The following is a 20722-nucleotide window of genomic DNA, read 5'->3' as shown; positions in this document are numbered from 1 at the left end:
TCTGGTTCATGATTGGCCCTCCGGTCTGCTTTATGCTTTCCCTCCGTTTCCTTTGCTGTCAAAGGTGATTCAGAAAGCGCTATCCTTGGGAAGCAGAATGATTCTGATTGCTCCACACTGGCCTCGCCAAGTTTGGTTCACCTTTCTTCAGCAATTCATTGTGGACACTCCTTGGACTCTGGACCCTCAACCAGATTTACTGCCACACATGTCGGGACAGTTCCACCCCTCCCTGATGACCCTCTGGTTGACAGCCTGGCTACTCCACTTCCATCGTTAGACTTCATAATTTCTCACCAGAAGTGGTTCGTATATTATCGTCCTCTCATAAACCATCCACTAGAAAGATTTATTCTAGTAAATGGAAAAGGTTTTCTATCTGGGCACATACCCGAGGCATTGATCCTTACACAGCTCCAATCGCTTCAGTCTTGGAGTTTTTGTCTATGCTTTTCCATCAGGGTTCCACATCAGCTACCATCATAGTTCATCTGGCAGCGATCTCTAATTTTCATGTAGCGAATGAGCCTAGTCTCATGGCGCATAAACTATGCAAGGCGTTCCTGAAGGGTACTCTGTTGTTCCGTCCCCTGGTGTCTGAACCAATCATGCCCTGGGATCTCAATTTTGTTCTACAAGCCCTTGCTGTACCACCTTTTGAGCCTGCAGCTACCTGCGAATTGAAATTCTTGACCTGGAAAACAGCCTTCTTAACAGCAATCACTTCAGCAAGGCGAGTTTCATAAATTCAAGCCCTCTCTATCAAAGCTCCATACTTGTTCTTCCATAAGGACAGGGTCTCTCTTAGACCAAACCCTTCGTTCCTTCCTAACGTGGCTTCCGTGTCTAATCTAAATCAATCCATTGAGTTGTCTGTGTTCTTTCCTCACTTTTCTAACTAGGCAAAATTTAGATTTCACCAGTTGGATGTACACAGACAATTACGCTTCTATCTGCACCAGACAAAAGATATCCGGTAGTCTGACCAATTTTTCTTTCCTTTTCGGAAAACTGAATGGGGTCCCTGGTCTCCAAGGTCACCCTATCTAGATGGATATCTAGTTGTATCTCTTTCGTCTACCGAGCAGGAGGTAAGGATCTGCCATTTCTAGTCAAGGCTCACTCTACTCAGGCTGTTTCCACATGTACAGCCTATCAAGCCAGATTGTCAATGGATGATATATGTGCTGCAGCTACTTGGGCTTCTCCTCACACATTTGTTTCTCATTACAAATTGGACGTGGTTTCCAGGGGCAGGTCTTCCTTTGGCTCCACAGTTCTCAGGAGTATTTTCCTATGAGCCACCCAGGATGTAGGTGGTAGGGACGCTGTCCCACGGGTAAGAATGTAGGCGAGATAGGACTACATAACATCAAGAAGTTATGTACTCACCATAACGTTCGATGTATGTTGTCAATCTCGCCTCACATTCTTACTTACCCTCCCACCTTCCCCCTTCCTGGAGGATTTGGAGGTTAGGTTGTTTATCTGCAGAGTTCCCTTGCTTGGCTTATTCTTTACCTGCATGTGATGTGTGCATGGGGTACAAATGAGTTTCGCAGCAAACTAGATCTGGGGATATGGAGCAGTGCACCATGGGATACCTGCTTAGCCCAGCCAATGAAAGACTTCGAGCTAGAAAAATCGGCCGAGTCGGAGCCAATATTCGGCTCCGAACCCACGGGTAAGAATGTGAGTCGAGATGGACTACATACATTGAACGTTCAGCTTGTCTTCATTGAAACATGAGAACCAGATGTACAGTTGCCTTCAGCAAGAGGCATCTTGTGTTGCACATTTATTTGCTAAAGGAAAACTTTTCATTGCATTCAGTGTTCTTTTATTTACTTGCTTCCCCTTAAAACTTGTTAGATCGAGCCAAGGGCCTTAATCCATTCATTCCCCTGCAAAAGGAAGAAAAAGCATGTCAATTTTACTTAAATTACGCTCTTTTGTGTGGGCTTTCTTCTCTTTTTACATTGCAGTGCATACATTTTGTAAAACTGAACAAGAAGAAAGACAAGAAAAAAGGGGAAAAAGCGGGATCCACCTGTTTACTTTAGTAGCCCTATTACTCACAAAAATAACTGTAAAAGCTTTACTATATGATATGCAGTGTGTGTCATGTTTATTGTTTTACTTACAGTTATCACTGTCCTTCCTCTTCCCCTCTCCTTAATGTTCTTCCAAACATTAATTATATGAAGTATGGCATATGCTTTGGAGTACCCTACAAGTTTGACAAGGTAAAAAAAAGTCCAACATTTCTAGGTTTTCTTGTTCCATCATGTTTCACAAATGTGATTGATGCTTTGTAATCTCACATTTATTCATTAATTTCCAAATTGCTGGATTTCTTCCTGTTGATCTCAATCTCCCAACTCTAGTCTCTGGCTTATTTACTTGTGACTCTTTTAGTCAACTCCTGTTTTTTCTGTCTCTCAAGTATTTTCCTTTAAATCATTGGAAAAGGTTTCATTTGCATAGTCTCTTTATGAGCTTTATTATCAGAACAATAAGAAGCAGTCTCCTTTTGTTTGATAGCTCACTTTTTGTTGGACAGACTTGTATAGTTCCTCCTTAGCATGTCCTGCATCATAAAATGATTGTGACCCCCAGAAAAATATTTTGAAGATAGCGCGATACAGCAGCTTGTATCGCACTCCTGCTTTTTGACATTCCCCAGTTGCTGGAATAAATTTACTCATCTTCTGCCTGGTGTACAGTGAGTAATCATGTTCCACAAACACTCTGCTGTCTACAGCTTTTAGTGCTATGTCCTTCTGCGACTATTTTGTCAGAATCAACTCTTTCCACTGGTAGGATTGCATCTTTACTATTAGATGTCTTGGCTGTTTTCTCATGGCCAGTTTGGAGCATGCACACGATGTGCCCTTCCATTTAACAACTCCTGCTGTGGAATACCAGTCGTCATTTATTTGTGCTTTTATACAATTAATACAGTCTGTTCCTTCCAGTTTGCCTGGTATGGTAGAAAGTCTTAGGTTTTCCCTTCATGACTCTGTCCTCAAATTCTGCCATTTTTTGAAACATCTGATCTGAAGTAGGATATTCATTTGTCTGCAACCTGTGGGTTATGGATCCGATATCGGATCCGAACCGGCATAGTTTTCCAGCTATGGATCCAAGCTCTCAGCTCCTCCCCTCACCCATAATGCCCTGCTCTACCCTCATGACCTCAGATCTTGTTTGCCGCGCTGGTAACTAGATGTGGATTTCATAGCTCTCAGCTAAGTGGATTTTTCTTGTTAAAAAATAGAGAATTTTTTCCTTCTTTAACAATTTTTGTGTGAAAGTTGTAGGTTTCCTATTATTATTGACTGTTTTTAGTTTAATTTAATTTTCAGTAGTAATTTTATTCCTCCCTCGCTGATGCGTAGAGTGTGTGTGAGGCCTGTGTGCTTCTTTATTGTTTAAGTTACTTTCTGTAACTTTAGGTTAAATTAGTGACTATGGCTGAACAGCCTAAGTCCATATTTTCTAAATGCTCGAGTGTGGCCATAAGCTCTCACCGGCTGATGGCCACACTCGGTGTGTTAGTGTCTTGGGGTTGAACACCTCACATCTGGTTGTTCCATTTGTGCAGGGTTCAACCCCAGGGCACTGAGGGAGCGGAGGTCAAGCTGGTCTTGGCGGGTCTTTTACCGCCCGGACTCGGCTCCGACCTCCGCTCCTTCGGGACTCCTGGCTGCAGTTGTTCCCCTGTGGCACCCCCTCCTGCTCCTGGGACTCAAACACCCGCTTCAGGACAGGGGAGGGATGCATCTAAAAGGACCGGAGGAGAAGCACCTGCGGCGGGCCGAGACCTCTGTTTCGGCCCGCCAGCCAAGCCGGCTTCTCCCGGCTTCCTGTTGTGCGGTCTCCTCCTTCTCGGCTCCGGTCGCCTGTGTGCTTCTCACCGGGTCCTGAGGAGGAGGAGACCCGATCTCCGTCGAGGCTATCGAGGAGGCATTCCAGGCCTACCTCGGTAGCCTCGTCGAGATCTACCCATAGCCTTCGGATGCTGATCTGGACGGATGATGAGAAGGTTCATCCAGGCCCAGATGCAGATGGGAGTGCTCTTGCCTCCCCTCCGGGGAGCTCAACACCCTTTAAGCCTATTGCTCCTTCTCCGACCCGCTTCCGGGTTCGGAGCAACTGGAGCCGAGCAGCTTCGGGCGGGGAGGTCGGGCCGATAGTACTTGGTGCCGGATCCGACCATGCCTCGAGTGCGTCGGATCCGATCTCGGAGCCTGGATCCGAGCTCCGGATCCGGGGATCAGTGCTCCTTGGCGCCGTCTGTGTCGGGCGCACTGTCGCCGGATCTGAGTGCTTGGCGCCCGGCTCGATCCACTCTTCGGATCCGAGGGGAGCCGATTAGCCGGATCCTTTGGTCGAGGTCGGCTCCTTCGGCTTTGATGTAGTGGAGAGGGCTCTGTTGAGGGTCTCGGACCCCGGCACTTGCTTGGCTCCGTCCGCGCTCCCTCTGCACTGGGCCAGGCTTCCACCATCCGGCCCCTGGGACAGCCCGTTTCTGTGCCCCAAGTTGCTCCCATGGAGCAAATTGCTGCTGCGAGGACTCCTCTGACAGCCCCCAGAGGAGGCTCGCAAGCATACGTGCAAAGGAGGCACATTGACTCCCTGAGTCTCTCACTGAAGACACGGACTTGGAGGAAGGGAAGGCTCCCCACGGTCACCCGAGGATGTCTCCTTCGGAGACATCATGGAAATGCTCCGTATTAGGGGTGGTCTGCCCCAAGTCTTCCTCGGACGAGTCCGTGTTCTTGGAGGCATTGAAGCGGGCCCGTCTACCTCTTGGGTGTCCCCTGCCGACCCCTGGTGGACCTTATTACCACCAGGGCGTGGAAGGAACCGGACACCGTGGAGCCAATTCCCAAAAGACCTGATAGAATCCTTAGCCCGCCTTCTGACAGGACCCATTGGAGTAAGGGGCCTCCTGTAGATGCCATGTTGATGGCGGCGGCCACAAAGAGGGAACTGGCTCAGGAGAGTCCCTCAGTCCACCCACCGAGCAAGGAGTCTCGGATGATGGACCGCTTGGGGAAGCGGATGTTCAGTTCGGCGACCTTCTCGGTAAGGGCTGAACTATTTGGCACATGTTATTCGGATGCAGCGAGACCTTATTAAGGAGTACGCTGCATCCCCCCCTGAGTCCATTTCGGAGGAGGACAGAGCTCTGCACTCCACCAAAATGGCCACTCTTAGGTCAGTCACAAATACTTCTATGCGGCTACTCTCCCATGCTACGGAGGGCGCCGCTAGAGCTGCGGGGACAGGACTGGTCACTGGGCGTCGGGCCTGGCTCCGCCACTGCGATTTTTCTGAGCCCTTCAAGGCGTCGTTTGCGAACGCCCCTTTGATGGTTCTGCTCTGTTTGGCAAGACCGTTCAGAGGCGTTGACCCAGGCGAGAAGGACGGAAGACGCTGTCTGCCGTCGGAATCCGCTTCTCTGCACCCCAGAGGCCCTATTCTAGGAACCAAAAGGGTCAGAAGAAGATGTGGTTCCGGAAGTCGCAGCAGTCCCAGCCTGCTCCGGACAACCAGTCCTTCCGTGGCAGAGGAGGACAGGGAGGACGCCGCCCTAGAGGCAGAGGGGCTCCCAGAAACTTCGGGTCCAGGGAACCTTTCTCTGAACGCCCCGCAGCAACCCTGAGGGTTGCCCGACTGCTCTACTCTGGAGGCAGTCGGGGGCGTTCGGGCACCTAGCGGCATGGGAGTCCATAACATCGGACCGCTGGGTTCTCCAAATCATATCCAGGGATATCGCATTCCTTTCCTTCACCTTCCAAAGTTGAAGTCCCTCCCAGGCGTACCACCGGTCAAGGGGAGGCGGCTTTGGCAGAAATTGGCGATGTGCTAGAGAAAGGAGCCATCCAGCCGGTTCCCCCAGACCAGATCGGATCAGGGTTCTACTCCAGGTTCTTTTAGTGCCAAAAGACGGGGGAACTAAGACCAATCCTAGACCTCTCTCTCTTGAACCTGGCAGTCCCCAAAGAAAAATTCGAATGGTCACTCTACAATCTATTCTCCCCTTCTGGGAGAAGGCCACTGGATGTGCTCGATAGATCTCAAGGGCGTACTACCACATCCTAATGGACAGGCGCTCCAGGAGGTTTCTCCGCTTCGGCTGGGAGCCAGTCACTACCAGTTCCGGGTCCTTCCCTTTGGTCTCACCACAGCCCCAGGGTGTTTACCAAAGTACTAGCAGTGGTAGCGGCCCACCTGAGGCTTCAGGGGTGCAGGTCTTTCCTACCTGGACGACTGGCTCCTTACCGCCCCAACAAGGCATCTACTTCTCTCGTGCGAGACTCCTTTCTCCATCTTGCTCCATTTCTGGGCATCACAATAAATACAAACAAGTCCAACCTGGCACCCACTCAGCTCTTAGATTTCATAGGGGCCAGACTAGACACAAGGAGTTTACGAGCCTTCCTCACTGCGGACAGAGTTCTAAATCTGCAGCTCCAGGTGCGGGCCATTCTCCATTCATGTTCTGTTCCAGCGGAGTTGGTCCTGAGGGCTCTAGGGTCCATGGCTTCGATAGCACTTCTTCCTCTTGCCAGGCTCAATATGCATTCTACAGTGGGCGCTCTTAGTACAGTGGTCATACCTTGCTCTCCCATGCATCATCCCATAGCGATCAGCAAGGCTTGCAAGCGGTCCCTCTTGTGGTGGCTCCACTCCCGGATCTCCACAGGGTCGCCCATTTTGTGCTTCTCCCCTCTCGCCACGGTGACCACGGACGCCTCCCGCCTCGGGTGGGGGAGCACTAACGGGCCGGACAGTCCAAGGCACGTGGAGCGATTCAGAGACCTTACTGCATATCAATGTTCTAGAGATGAGAGCAGTGCTCTTAGCGTTGCTAGCACTTCAGGACTTTCTTCCCTTGGGAACAATTGCGATTCAATCGGACAATATGTCTGTTGTCTGGTACATCAACAAGCAAGGGAACAAGGTCTTACCCTCTTTGTCGAGAGGCCATGAGAGTTTGGGAATGGGCAACCTCCACCAATCGCTTTCTCATAGCAACGCATTCCGGTCGGTCCAACATCCTAGCGGACAAGCTCAGTCGCACCATTCTGACCCCTTACGAGTGGTCTCTCAATTGTCAAGTAGCGGAACGCATATTCGCACGGTGGGGAACCCTTCATGCGATCTTTTGCTTCTCCCTCAAACACCAAGTGCGACAGTTTTTTCGCTCTAATACCTCCTCCCGGAGGTACCCCAAGAGACGCTCTGGTGCATGCTTGGCCACCCGGTCTTCTGTATGCCTATCCACCCTTGCCTCTGATGCTGCAAGTTCTTCAGAAAGCCTCTCGGGTGGGTTGCAGAATGATTCTCATTGCTCCATTCTGGCCTCGACAGATCTGGTTCCCCTTCCTAAGGTCTCACTCGGTGAATCCTCCTTGGATTCTAGATCCCATTCCGGATCTGATATCCCATCCTTCCTGCATTCCTCCTCCGAACCTGGACAACCTGAAGCTGACCGCTTGGCTGCTCCAGTTCCACTCTTGATAAGGACTCCCGGTATTTCTTCTCCGGTAAAGGCTATTTTAGTGGCGGCTCATAAACCATCCACTAGAAAGGTTTACCGAAGCAAATGGAAACGTTTCTCTGTGTGGGCGGAGCGGCAAGGCCTAGATCCCTTCACAGTTCCTCTCCCTGTAGTGCTTGATTTTCTAACCTCTCTCTTTAATGATGGTGCCAGCAGTTCCACAGTCAAAGTTCAACTGGCGGCTATTTCTCACTATCACATTGGTCAAGAGTCTAATCCTCTTTTGTCAGCCAAATTGTGCAAAACTTTTCTTAAGGGTACTTTCCTTCTCAGGCCCCCTATAAAGCAAGCAGTTCCTCCTTGGGACCTTTCTTTGGTCCTACAGGCCTTGACCGCTCCCCTTCGAGCCCTTGGCTACAGTGGATCTCAAATTCTTGTCTTACAAGACAGCCTTTTGGTAGCCATTACATCAGCCAAGAGAGTTTCTGAACTTCAAGCTTTATCAGCTAAACCTCCTTACTTGGTTTTATCCGGACCGTGTCTCCTCAGGACCAACCCGTCCTTCCTTCCTAAAATCGCTTCTGAAGCAAACATCAATCAATCCATTAACCTCCCTGTTTTCTTCCCTAAGTATGAAAACAAAGGTGAATATAGGCTACACTCACTAGATGTTCACAGGCAACTAAGATTTTATCTCAACAGGACAGCTGGTCATAGGCAATCCGACCAGCTGTTTATTTCCTTTGCAAAATTCAATTTGGGCAAGCCAATTTCTAAAGTTTCTCTGTCCGCTGGATTTCACAGTGCATTTTATTGGCTTATCAAGCGTCAGGAAGGCCCGCACGGAGGGTGTTCATGCCCATTCAACCCGGTCAGTATCTACCTCGGCAGCCTTCAAGGCTAGGATTCCTCTAGATGATATTTGTGCAGCAGCCACGTGGGCTTCATCTCATACATTTATTTCTCACTATAAGTTGGATCTTGCATCTAGGGGTAGAGCATCCTTTGGCTCAGGTGCTCCGGAATATCCTTCCATGATGGCCGCCCAAGATTCAGGTAGCTGGGGACTCTGTCCCACAGGTTGCAGACAAATGAATATCCTACTTCAGATTTAGAAGTTATGTACTCACCATAACGTTCCATCTGAGTAGGTGTATTCATTGTCTGCAACCATCCCGCCCTCCTATCCCCCTGGCCTTTCAGTTTCCTGCATATTACTTGTTACCCTTTTGAGGGTATTGTTGCTTTGGCAAACTCGATCTGAGGTCATGAGGGTAGAGCAGGGCATTATGGGTGAGGGGAGGAGCTGAGAGCTTGGATCCATAGCTGGAAAACTATGCCGGTTCGGATCCGATATCGGATCCATAACCCACAGGTTGCAGACAAATGAATACACCTACTCAGATGGAACGTTATGGTGAGTACATAACTTCTAATTCTTGGGCAGTCTCATACTCAGCCAGCCTTTTCCTCACTTTGACCACTGATTCTTGCAGTTTTATTAGATCATCTGAATATCTATTTTAAGCTTCTTCAATTTTTTTCCAGCCTTTTGTTGTTTGAGTTGATATACTCTTTCAGTGTTTGATTTATTTAAATCAGCTCTGAGCAGATTTGACTTATTGTTTTCTGTTAGATTACTGGAATTCATGTTTTGCACCCAAGCTGGAGCTTAAAAATCTTTTTGCTGAACATTTGCAGAATTCTTCCTAGCCAGTGATTTCTCCTTACTGTTTGTAGTTGATTTTTTTTTAGGTTTTCTAAATTTCTTCTTTGCTAGCATCCAGGCAGTGCACTTAGTAGCCAGTAACTGAAATTTACCCCAAAACACAAATTCACTGTCTCTGTGTTTTCATACTGGAAGGGCTGAAATTAAGCTGTTACTCAGTGGGCAGCCATCTTCAAACTCTGTTCTTGTCCCCTTTTTGTTCCTTTTCACTTTTTTGTGTGTTTTTTCCCTCCATGCCTGCTTAACATCAGCCACCTACTCCTGCTTGTCTTGAGCCCATTCATTTCTCGACTGTTTATTGTTTTATTTATTGCAGTTGGTTTACCAGGATAGTCCACTGGGCCATAAAGAACCCGTTTTCAATGGAGTCCTGGGGAGAAAAGCTCCAAAAACAAAATATACATTCAACATTTGACAGTGACAATGTAGGTACAGGTAGTTATTAATAGTATGAAGGCAGACTAAGAGTAAAACTTATCAATTATGGAATATCAGTAATAACAGTAAATACTTTGAGAAGAGACATACTAGTTAGTAGAACAAATGTAAACATTAATACAGATTAGAGAACAAACAAAGTAAACTAAATAAAAGTAAGATATTGTACTGAACGATATTAGGTAATGTTAGTTATGTAGGGTGGGAGCAAAAGCATTCCCACTGTGATGCTAGATGTAAGAAAAGAGACTTTTTGAAGGTAGAGTGGTTCGAGGTGGTGCGGATGAGTGGAGGTAGGGAGTTCCAGAGATGAGCGAGGCTGAAGGAAAGAAGGTTTTTGCCTGGGGGATGAGTAGGTTTGTGCACTTCTAGTAGATTTTGATTATTTGACCTTAGAACTCTGTTCTGTTTTGAAGTGATGCCACTAGCAACTGCCAGGAGTATAAGAAAAGAGAAGATGAGGCAAGTCAAGTTCTTCCTCAGATATGTGGTCTGCAGCAGGGGGACTTGGACAGTAAAGGATTGTGGGGGACTAGTGGGGAATCCCAGCACAAGGGCAAGAAGGGGAAGGGCTGTCATATAGGCAGTATCAGGGTGGTTTGTGCACTCATTGGCATCTTTCATTGTCGTGAGGAAGTTTTTGTTGAGGCCTAACTCCACCCGTGGTCTCATATATGAGGCCTACTAAGTAATCCTCATGCATTTACAGTGTTCCACACATGCCCACTAGTGAGGGCTTGTGTCAGTGACAGTAATTTCAAACCAGTTTCCTTATTCTGACTTATTTCAGTGCCTTATAAGGTTGTGCTTACTTGGTTGTGATTGGCTGATGGAAACTGTAGGATCAGTGAGCTGGCATCACTTGCTAATTTCCATTATTCTGTCTTGGTTCTTCCATTACCAGAGCTGGTAACCAGGATTGGGGATGGGGGTCATCTTGGGTCAGTGTTGCTTTTATCCCCTTGCACCCTGGAGCCAGGCTTGGTTCCTTTTATACTTTTACCTTCTTTCATTAGCCTCCTTTGCTTCTTTTGTGTTCTCAAGATATGTTCCTTATCCCCAGCTGCTTTCTTTTTTAGACGGTTATCATTTTCTTCATTAGCATGCTATCTTTCTTTGTCATCTTCTTTCCATATTATCTTCTCCTTTGCCGTTCTATTTTGTCTTCTTGGTGTTGCTTTAACCGTTTCTTCCTTCATATGTCAACATCTCTCCTGTTTTACCTACCCCATTTTTCTTTGTGGTTTGAATGTAGTCATCATAGTGTCCACCTCCATTTTCTGTTCTTTGAGTATGGAGATGAAGCCTATACTTGCCTAAACAAATTTTCATTGTTCCCAGCAATCCTTTACTGTCCAAGTCCCCCTGCTGCAGACCACATATCTGAGGAAGAACTTGACTTGCCTCATCTTCTCTTTTCTTATACTCCTGGCAGTTGCTAGTGGCATCACTTCAAAAAATGCTGCCCTACCCCAAAGCCCATGCACACTGCTCCCTACCACCTTAACCCCATTTCTTGGTTTATTTTTTTGTACTCTGTCCCTTTACCCTGTTCTGACTGAGTCACACATCATAAGGACCCTGCAATAAGTTGAACATATTTGCTGGTTTCTAGATGTCCTACTGTCTTTGCTGTATCTACCTTTAGCTGAATCATGCTTCTTAGGACATGCTGTTACCCTTTAATAAGAACTGTGAGGCTGTCTGAAAGCAACTGCTGATTCCCTTGTTCAGTTAATGATGCTTCTTTTCCTTTCCGTAAAAATCTGCTTCAGAGTATTTTGACCTGGAGCAAAACCATGTGCATGTGAGTTGAGCGTAGTTATTAAATCAAGACTTGTTTACCACAAGGACTCTCCTTGTTGAAGGGGGGGGGGGTTGGAAATGGTTTATCCTTTGAACCAGTCACAATTTGGAATTTTTCTCAGATCTCATAGTGCATGTCCATGCTTTGATGTTTTATCACTGAGTACATAAAAATGTATCACCTCTGAACCTGCAGGTTCTTGTCTCTAAAGATCTTGATCCTGACGTGTGTTGGTGAAAAGTGCCCAGGTTGTTTGTCTATGCATAGCCCCAGCAAAACTTAATGGAACTGTCAGGTTCCTAACCAAGCCCCACACTGGCAGTAGCTTTACAGAGGATTAGTAGTGGAAGTACTACCATAATTGCTGGTGGTTCATCCCTGTCACTTAGTTATTGAAAGGAAAAGCTATGAGCATACTTTACCACCAGAAGTATGGAGGCATTGAAAGCTTCTCTTGTCAGATTAGTGAAAACTTAACCCTCCCTGAGGTAAATCCATTGCACTAATGGCATTGTGGAGCGACAGGTGAGGGCTGAAGGTCTTGGCACTCATTGACTTCAGTGGATGATGAGGTACCTGGAGGAGGAGCACCCCAACTCCCTCCTTGGGGGGTTGTAAGACCCATAGATTGGCCAGAGCTTGATGGCAACTAGCCTAATCCTGGTGAGCAATCCCTTGAGTCATCCCATTATGGGTTGAGGATATGTGGGATAAGTGCCTTTCTTCCATAAGTCACCCCCTCAAGCCTGTAAGGTTTGTTTGTTAAAGTTGGTAAGGCTGCTGCATGCATCAGGATTTGTGGCTTACGACCTAGACATCACTCATTTGGTTGGAGTTTGTGTCACTGTTGTGCGACTTCACCCTTGAGGAACGTAGCACTTTGCCATTGCTGGGTCCTATACAAGTCTCTCCTCCTCTCTCGCTCTCTCTGTCTTTGTTCCCCTTCTGTCTGTGCCTCTCTCTCTCTCTCTCTCTCTCTTTCTCTCTGCCTTTGGCTGTCATATGCTCACCATTGCATAAAATCATGCATGACTTTTACATGTGAAGTTTGAAGGGGTTGGAACTCTGTTTTTCTCAGGCTAATAAGTCTGAAAAACAAAGCTTCTGTCTCAGATTGAGAATGACTGGGTATCCTCCCCAGCCCTTCAGCTCCCATCCAGATGGATCCCTCCTTCTGGGATATTGAGGTTCATAGATCCTTTATGGACTGACATAAAGCGTCTCTATTCATTCCTAATACCTAAATATGCATATCGAAAAGAATGTAGAAGACCTTTGGTCATCCCACATATGGAGCAGGTGATTAGGGATTCTGTTTTGATAGATTGGAACAACTTTGACTCTGGTTCCTTGTCTTAAGGTGGATGCCTTTTTCAAGCCCCTGGCTGATTGGAGCATGTCCCTTACTAGACATCCTAGAGCTGATTTCTTCAGTCAGGCATAGGACTTAGAGACCAGAGCATTTTGCTACCTTTCTCCCTGGAGAGTCCAAAGGTCTGGACAGGTGTGACAAGAGCATATATTTCCCTGCTGTGTTAGGGCTTAGAGCCTTCAATGATTATTCTCACCTTTCCTCCATAATGTATCAGTTTTTGGGGATAAAAACTTGCAGGCCTCCCTACATCTAGCCTCAAGGAAGATCTGCTTTAGTCACTGTGGTTTCCAAGGTGGGCTTCCATGTGCCCTACTGCAGTTGTGGTTATGCTAATGCTGTGCCTGTGACTTCAGAGTCAGGTCTGTGATTGTGCAAGATAGCATGGCTGAAGCTGTCTTACTGGAAGAATGGGCTTGGAAGCATTTGGATACCCTTTTTAAAGGGAAAGTGCTCTTTGAACAAGCCCACGAAATGGTAGACAGTTTCTGAGGAATTAAACAGGCTGTCACCACAGGGAACAGCCATTGTGATCTCATGCATCTGGCTCCTCTAGACGGAGTCCAACTTAAAACAGGAAGAGACCATCCTGTCCACCAGAGGATGTACGGCAGCATTACAAGTTGTCATGCTCTTTCCTACGTCAGCCAAGTTTCATAAAAGAAAACTTTGCTGGCCCAACAGTGAAAGTGCTTAGTGCAGTCTATTGTTGCTTTTAGGGAGTTACTCCTGCTTCCTTTCATCCTGATATTGTTGGTTTTCTAGCTTAAGAACTAAATCTCTGAAATCCCAGACCTTCTTCTTCTATGTCCAGTGGACACTGTAGGTGATTGTTAGTCCATCTGGACCACAGAAAAATATGGCAGGACCAAAACTGCCGCCTCTGCAAAAACAGCCTAAGTGTTCTCCCCTGTAACATTAGGGAGTTCCAGGACACATTCTTTGATGTACTCATCTGATTCAGAGATGGTTGCTTCCTCTCTGGGCTTAATTTAAGCTTAAATTCCTCTGAAACCATTGGTTGATCAGTTGACGCTGGTTTCAACATCAGTGGACATCAGTAGCTTTTTGTTTTCTTAACTGAGCCATCTGCATGAAGGGCTTTGACCTTGACCCTCTGAGGGTTGATTTCCTTGTCAGGGTCACTTTGTTGGTGTTGACCCTAAACCTAGCTTTTTGGTGCTTATTGTCACATATGGCGGTCACACTGTTTTCTGTCTAGAGCCAGATTTTTCATTATCTTTGTTGGATCTAACATAGACTGTTCTTATCTTTTCAGCCGCAGTAACTCTATTTTCATTGCCTGGATAGTTGCAGGTCCCACTGCCTCAAATGCAGACATCCTTGCATGAGCACATTCCTGAAGCGATTAAGGCTATAGCTCACTTGAGACAATCACATGCTTCATCTGACTTGACTCCCATCCAGTCCAATGCAGAGAAGACTGGTGGACCTTCCCTAGATGCTGGTCACATGTCCAGTACATTAATACACATTCTTCCTCCCTGGAATTCCCAATCCAGAAAATAAACATAAATGTAGGTGTAAGTAGTAGTGCATCAGCTCCCCTAATGAGTCTCCCTCCGGAACCTGATGACAAATTTATAGAGTACCCCCCCAATCTGATGGCCCTGAATTTGGAGAAATTCTACAGCTCATCGGGATTTATACTAAACCTACTCAAAGGCACCCCCCCAGAATGAGTGTATTCTAACGGGAGACCTTCTTCTCTACTATTTCTTCCCCTTGGGTAGCTCTACCTATTGAATTGTTTAAATTCGTAGCTGACATTGTGTGGCAGGACCCAGAAGTGGTGACTGTCATTCCTAAACATTCTAACAAGATTCTTGGCCCCCTCAAGGAGTGTCCCAGCTGATCACAGAATCTGGCGGACTCTGCGGTGGTTTTGGATGCTGCCATCAAGAAGCCTCCACAGCCTCAGTCTAATTTCATTTACCCCCCTCCACTTCCCCCAGACAAGGAATTTGGACAGACTTTGTGTTTTTGACTTCACCTTCACTTTGAAGGCATTGAGCTAGCTTATGCACAGGTAAACACTACAGGGAGACCTGCTATACCAAACAGCCAAAGGGAAACCCACTCCTGTCCCTTTTTATAACAAGACTATGAGAGTTTTGGATTGGGATCTTGCCTCCGATCCTGTCCCATTGCTACCTATGTCTCGGGTCATACCATTTATTTTGTGTATAGGCTCATTTGATGTCTTCTGATGCCACACCAGTAGTCTCTCAATCCAGTGACAGTTTGAACCATTTTTCATCATTGAGGGACTCTTTGCTTTAACTTATTCGCATCTCTGTGTACCTACAGAAGCAGCAATTACTTTTCCCTTATTTCTAGCTCCAGGGGATTCACTCAGAGATGTTCTGACATAGTTGTGTCCCTCCAGATTTTTTTATGCTTTTCCCCATTTTACTTTTCCTAACATTTCTACAGAAGTTCAGACTGAGAAAACCCAAAGGCATACTGACAGCCTTTTTTACCCTGATAGATCTAGTTTCTCCTGCTTTGTCATTGTCTTTTGGGTATGCAGTTATTTCTTAGACCTTCTGTGAGACTTCTCTGTCCAGCCTGAATGGCCAGCCCCACCCAGACCTTTACTGTTTGAGGTTAACTGCATGATTTCTTCTAGTTTCATTAATGGTCAAGAGTACTGGGGTCATCCTTGAGTGTTTGAGATCTTTACTTTTCCCTAGAGACCAGATGCAAAGAAGACTTTTCATTACAAATGGTCAAGTTTCTTGGTTTGAGCCATAGCCAGAAATATTGACCTTTTTACTACTTCTGTCCTCATTTTTTAGAGTACTTTTCCCAGTTTTGGATACAGGGCTGAGTAGTTTTTTTTTTTTCTGTCATGGTTCATATAGCAGCCATTTCTTATTTCCATCAGGGTGCAAACTAATTTCTGGCCTCTCTCAAGGTCTGCAAAATATTCCTTAGGAGGAAACCTTTCTGATGCATCCCACTGTCCCCTGTAGTTTCTCCTGTCCTCCCATGAAATGTCTGCCTTGGTCTCGTAAAGATGACATCCCCATTTGTGCCAGCTTCTTCAGCTTACTTAAAATTCTTTTCCTGGAAAACCCTATTCTAGGAGGCTGTTCAACAAGAAGAGTTTCAGAGTTGCAAGCCATGTGTATACATTCACACTATCTCACTGCTGGTAAAGGCAGGGTTACCTTATGAACCAGTCCTTCCATCACACTAAATATTGCTATGGGAGTGTAAGACAAACTAGTCTATATATTTTTCAGATTTTTCCCAAGTTGCTGTATCTGTAGTAAGTATATGTTGCGTTGTATGGACGTCCATAGGATGCTAGGTTTTTTTTTTTTTTTTTAGAAAAAACTAAACCAGTAAGGAAAGATCTCCAACTGTGTATCTCATTTTCATCCAGAAAGTTAGGCCAAATGGCAACCAGAAGTTACTCTTTCTGCCTGGCTTTCTCCAAGTATCATTTTCTGCTACCAAAAGCATTGCAAACCATTACTTCACGCTACGAACACAGGTACTTTTAAAAGCGTAGCCAGCTTGCAAGCAATTCTGAAAAATGCCTTGGTTGATGACATTTGCACGTCTGCAACAGGGCAGCCTTTGGAACTACAGTCCTTTGAGGAATTCTGTCATGAGCCACCTGAGGTATCTAGCTTATGACTCTATCCTACAAGTGATGGAGCTGAAGTTCTCAATAGTAGATGCAAAATGTGCTTGTTTATCATAACAATAGTTCTACATTGGCAGTTTCAACCCCATCACAGAACCTGCCTTCTTACCCGCTGGCTAGGGTTACACTGTTCATTGTCCTCTTGGGGCCAGTTTGTGGTTTAGTTTTGATGGTTTTGATCATTGAAAAGTAGGCTTCCAAGGTTTGGTGAAGGGAGCTTTTGGCATCTGGTATTACTTGTAATGAGGAAGGGTTACAGTAGCCTGGGGAAATTTTGTGGGATGACTAAGAACTCTGCTAGTCTCTATCCTACAGGTGACGGAATTGTTACTGCCAGTGCATGTCTATTATTAAAGTAAATTAATAACTTTTGCTCATTTCATTCCTGTATCCCCCCCCCCACAAAAAGGGGGGGCCTTCTGCTCTCCAAGTGGTATGTGCCCAGCATAGTGGCTGACTGCTTTTTATATTTTCTGATCTATGGCACTAGCTCATACCTCTCAACTGTCCACATTTTCATAGTATTTTTGGTCTGTTCCTCAAAAAATTAGTTTTTTCAGGCAAATTATTTAAAGTCACTAAATAATGACAGTTTGAGTTTCAGACTTCATATCCTTCAGAAAAATGCATGCTAACACAAACCTTTTATTTTAGCAACTTTCTAAATTTGTAAGAGCAGTATTTGAAATCTGTCCCTATTTTTGTGCCTTTGCCCCCCCCCCCCATTATTTTAGGCATTGTCCAGATTTCTTGAGCTAAGAGGTTGAAAGGCATGTACTAGCTGCAGTAGTACCATTATCTTCTACAGCCTCCTTTTTATGCTGTTTTTATACAAAGGATCTGTGCTGCTGCTCTTGCTGTTTGAAGAACTTTCCTCACTGCCGCTGAATACTGCAGTAAAACAATTTTTGATTAGAAAGTGAAACTATTCTGTAAGGCATTGTGCTTCCTAGACTTGAACTTTTATATAGTTAGTCATTTTGTTCCATATTCGATAGCCTCATGCACAGCCTATCCCCAGAATTTGAGAATACATTTCTATAGAATGCATCGGAAATGTGCCCATTAGAATAGCCTGTGCTTAACAGGCTATTGTGCCATCTTTGTAAAGATCACTTGATTTTTTCGATCTCTTTTCCCTCTTAATTTATTTATTTATTTTTTCTGTTGGCATGCATCTGAGAGACACAAACTTTGATACTCAGTACTAGAGTTTGTTGCATTTATGAATAAAACAGGAGCCTGGAAAGTTTCTTATGCTCAAACTGGTTGCTATGGCTTTTTAGTTCTATTCGGCTTCTGGAGGTCTCTTCACAGACTACCTTTATAGGGTAAGTTTTTGCATTGTAGAACTTTATGGAAAAAACAAAATATATGCTTTTCTGAATTGGTTTCCCTTTGCATTTGTTTGCAGAATTTCATGGGTTGGAGGAGGCAATGTTGCTTCGAGCACTGCAGGCCTTGCAGATGGAACATAAGGCTGAAATCTTCACACTGAATGACAGCAAAGGTGTTAAATTCTTCTAATGGACCTCCCTTGGTGTTTCAAGAGACTCTGAGACTTATCTTTCACACACTTTACAGTGAAAGCCCTGTGCTCAAGGCTGTGATGAAGAGCAGTTTTGCATTTGTTCATTTTGGAGGTGCATGTCAAGGTTGCAGTGTTGTCATTAATGGTATTCCCCAATGACATAGCTGACTGTACTTCTGAGACAAGAATCTGGTTCTGTAGGGGTGCATAAATGACTCTTCTAGAGTCAACCACTCACCCCATTCCTTTTAGTGATTGCTGAGTGAAACTGATGAATGCTGAGAAAATAAAATACTGCTAAATAACTTAATGCTCCGTCTTACATTGGATATCAAGATGTAGTGGGTTTATTTTTGTGACTATTATTAGCCGGGCTATCTGATGCGCCTCTTTTGTTTTAGCTTAAATGGAGCATCCTCTCAACCTGTTTTTATATATAGATTAGTAGCACGAATAAGGAGAATGTTTTCTGTTACATTTGATTGCAGTTTACTTTAAATGTATTTAAAAAAAGTCCCCCCCCCATTTTGTTTTTCTATTCTAGTTTAAAAACTGTGCTTACATAACTGGCTTGCTTTTTTCTGATATGGAAATGGTTTGCAGCTGTAAGACTAGTTCCTGTTTTAGACTGTGGTTGGATAGTGTCACAGTGACATTCTTGCAGCTGAGCAGTAGGCAGTATGTCCTACTTACTGGGGCATATACTGACTGGATTAGAATCTTAATTAATCCAGTCTTGCACCTTCTGCTTTACAAGTGTGATGATGTTGCTAGGTGATGGAGTAGAATAGTGTATGCCCACTGCAGGTTGTTACATGAGGGGTAGAAAAAGGATCTTAGAAACAAACCTGTTTCTTGTCAGTGCAAAAGCCTTAATTGACTTGTATAAGGCATGAGCAGTGAGTATTGTATGCCTTCCAAGGCCTGGCTAGTTTGGAAGAAAGGGGTATTTTTGGTGTTCTTCATTCCACAAAAGACTAATCATATGACTACTGCATTCCCATCATATTAATGTATATTATTCTCATCACACAAAGCTAAGTGCCAGGTGTGGCTGACATAAACATAATCTCAAGAAAGATGTGGTGGAGGCAGTTTACTGCAGGCACACAGTGAGTCTAGAGTTAGTAAATAGACCTTTAACTTTTGCCCTCCTATTTTCCCTCAAGCTGCAGAGCTGCAAGTTAAATTTTAATTAATAGTATGCACATCACAAGTTCATAGGACATGAAAAGGCTTAAAGAGGATGAAAATTTAACACAAGTCTTTTGAGAATAGGTTCACAGGAGCACAGGGATTGAAAATGAGGTATGATTTGTACCTCACAGCTGCTTCAGTTTGCACGATTATGTTTGCATCACACTTGTAATTTACAGGACTGAGACCATTTCTGCAGTTTTGATTAATTTTTTCCTGTGTCATTGTGTGTCATAGTTTCATTAAAGTATGGAAAGTTCCATTTTATTTTGTGTTGCACATCTACACGTTTCCCAAATAAAGCATGTATGTGGAAAGTATATCTCATTAAAATCTTGGCACTGGCATTTAAAAAATTCAGAATTAGCCCTAGGCGTGAGTGTGTGCCTTCTGGGGAAGGTTGAGTGCCGGGCTGGCAACTCGACACCGTAAAACTTCACTGCTTATCATGAGCAGACAGGTGATCCGCTGTGGTGACCCCTAACCGGGAAAAAGCCGAAAGAAGAAGAAGAAGGAAAAACATCTTACTCATCACAGTGTGCTAAATCCCATATAATTAGTGGCAAGGACTGTACTAAGTTCTGTTATTTAATGCTTCATGATGGCTTGCATTAGTTAATGTGTAGAACCCAGCTAAGCTGAATTTGGTGTGCATACTACGTTTTTTCTTGGCATTCCCCCAAACGATGGGAAATGAGCAGCATTCAGCATTTCAAAAGTTAAGGCTACATACAGGATGATCTGTAACTGGCAAACTGTTACAAGTGTTTTATTTTACTGACTTCTGAATTACTTTTCTCAGGTATGATCATGTGCAATACATTTTTTTCTGTTTGCTACATGTCACACATTTGAATGACAAAACAGTTCATAATTATTGATGATCAGGGATTATATTTGCAGAAGGAGTTTTAGCTCAAATTGTGATTGTGTAAAATGGGAGAAACTGAGGGTTAAAAAAAATTTTAGTAGCGTTATCTTAGAAAATAAAATAAGCAAGCATGCCATATTGTGTGACAGAGTCTAGATTTCATGTTTTACTCATTAGGTTAGTTTTGACATTGAAATTGGTAGCAGTATCTGTTATTTATTACAGTATACTGTTTCATGTTGCCTGTATACCTAGCTTTCACCATGAAATTTGCTTTGAAAACTGGAATTACACAGTATTCATGCCCTGTCTTTCTTTAATCTCTATAAACAAGTAGAATATGAGGGTAGATGTTTACTGGATCAAAATATTATTACAAATGTCAAAATACAGTAATTAATAAAGCAATGTGAACAATTTTCTTCAACACACTGAATGTATTAGTCACATTGTCATTTAACAATGTAAAATCTCTTAATCTTATAGCTACTTTTGTTATTACTCAAGCTCAGTGAGATGTCAAGGGCAGCTTGTCAGTTCATGTAAATGGGAGTGATTTAAATATCTTAATGTAAGTTG

General features: G+C 44.6%; 1 protein-coding gene across 2 annotated transcripts in view; it reads left to right on the top strand.

Annotated features, from left to right (window-relative positions):
* The window catches only part of VPS25 (vacuolar protein sorting 25 homolog), a 258007-nt gene that overhangs the window by 237010 nt on the left and 275 nt on the right, over positions 1–20722 (top strand). For both annotated transcript variants that reach the window (XM_044054692.1, XM_044054693.1), the window contains exon 6: positions 17959–20722. This exon is cut by the window's right edge and continues 275 nt beyond it. In XM_044054692.1, coding sequence (XP_043910627.1) covers positions 17959–18071 — 113 coding nt within the window. In that variant the 3' untranslated portion in view covers positions 18072–20722. The remainder of the gene's footprint in view (positions 1–17958) is intronic.

This window comes from Protopterus annectens, chromosome 13.part0 (assembly GCF_019279795.1).
Source record: "Protopterus annectens isolate FY-2018-M chromosome 13.part0, PAN1.0, whole genome shotgun sequence".
In the NCBI taxonomy this organism is placed as follows: Eukaryota; Metazoa; Chordata; order Ceratodontiformes; family Protopteridae; genus Protopterus; species Protopterus annectens.
Note: the sequence above shows the minus strand (reverse complement) of the source record. Positions and strands in the feature narration are given on the sequence as shown.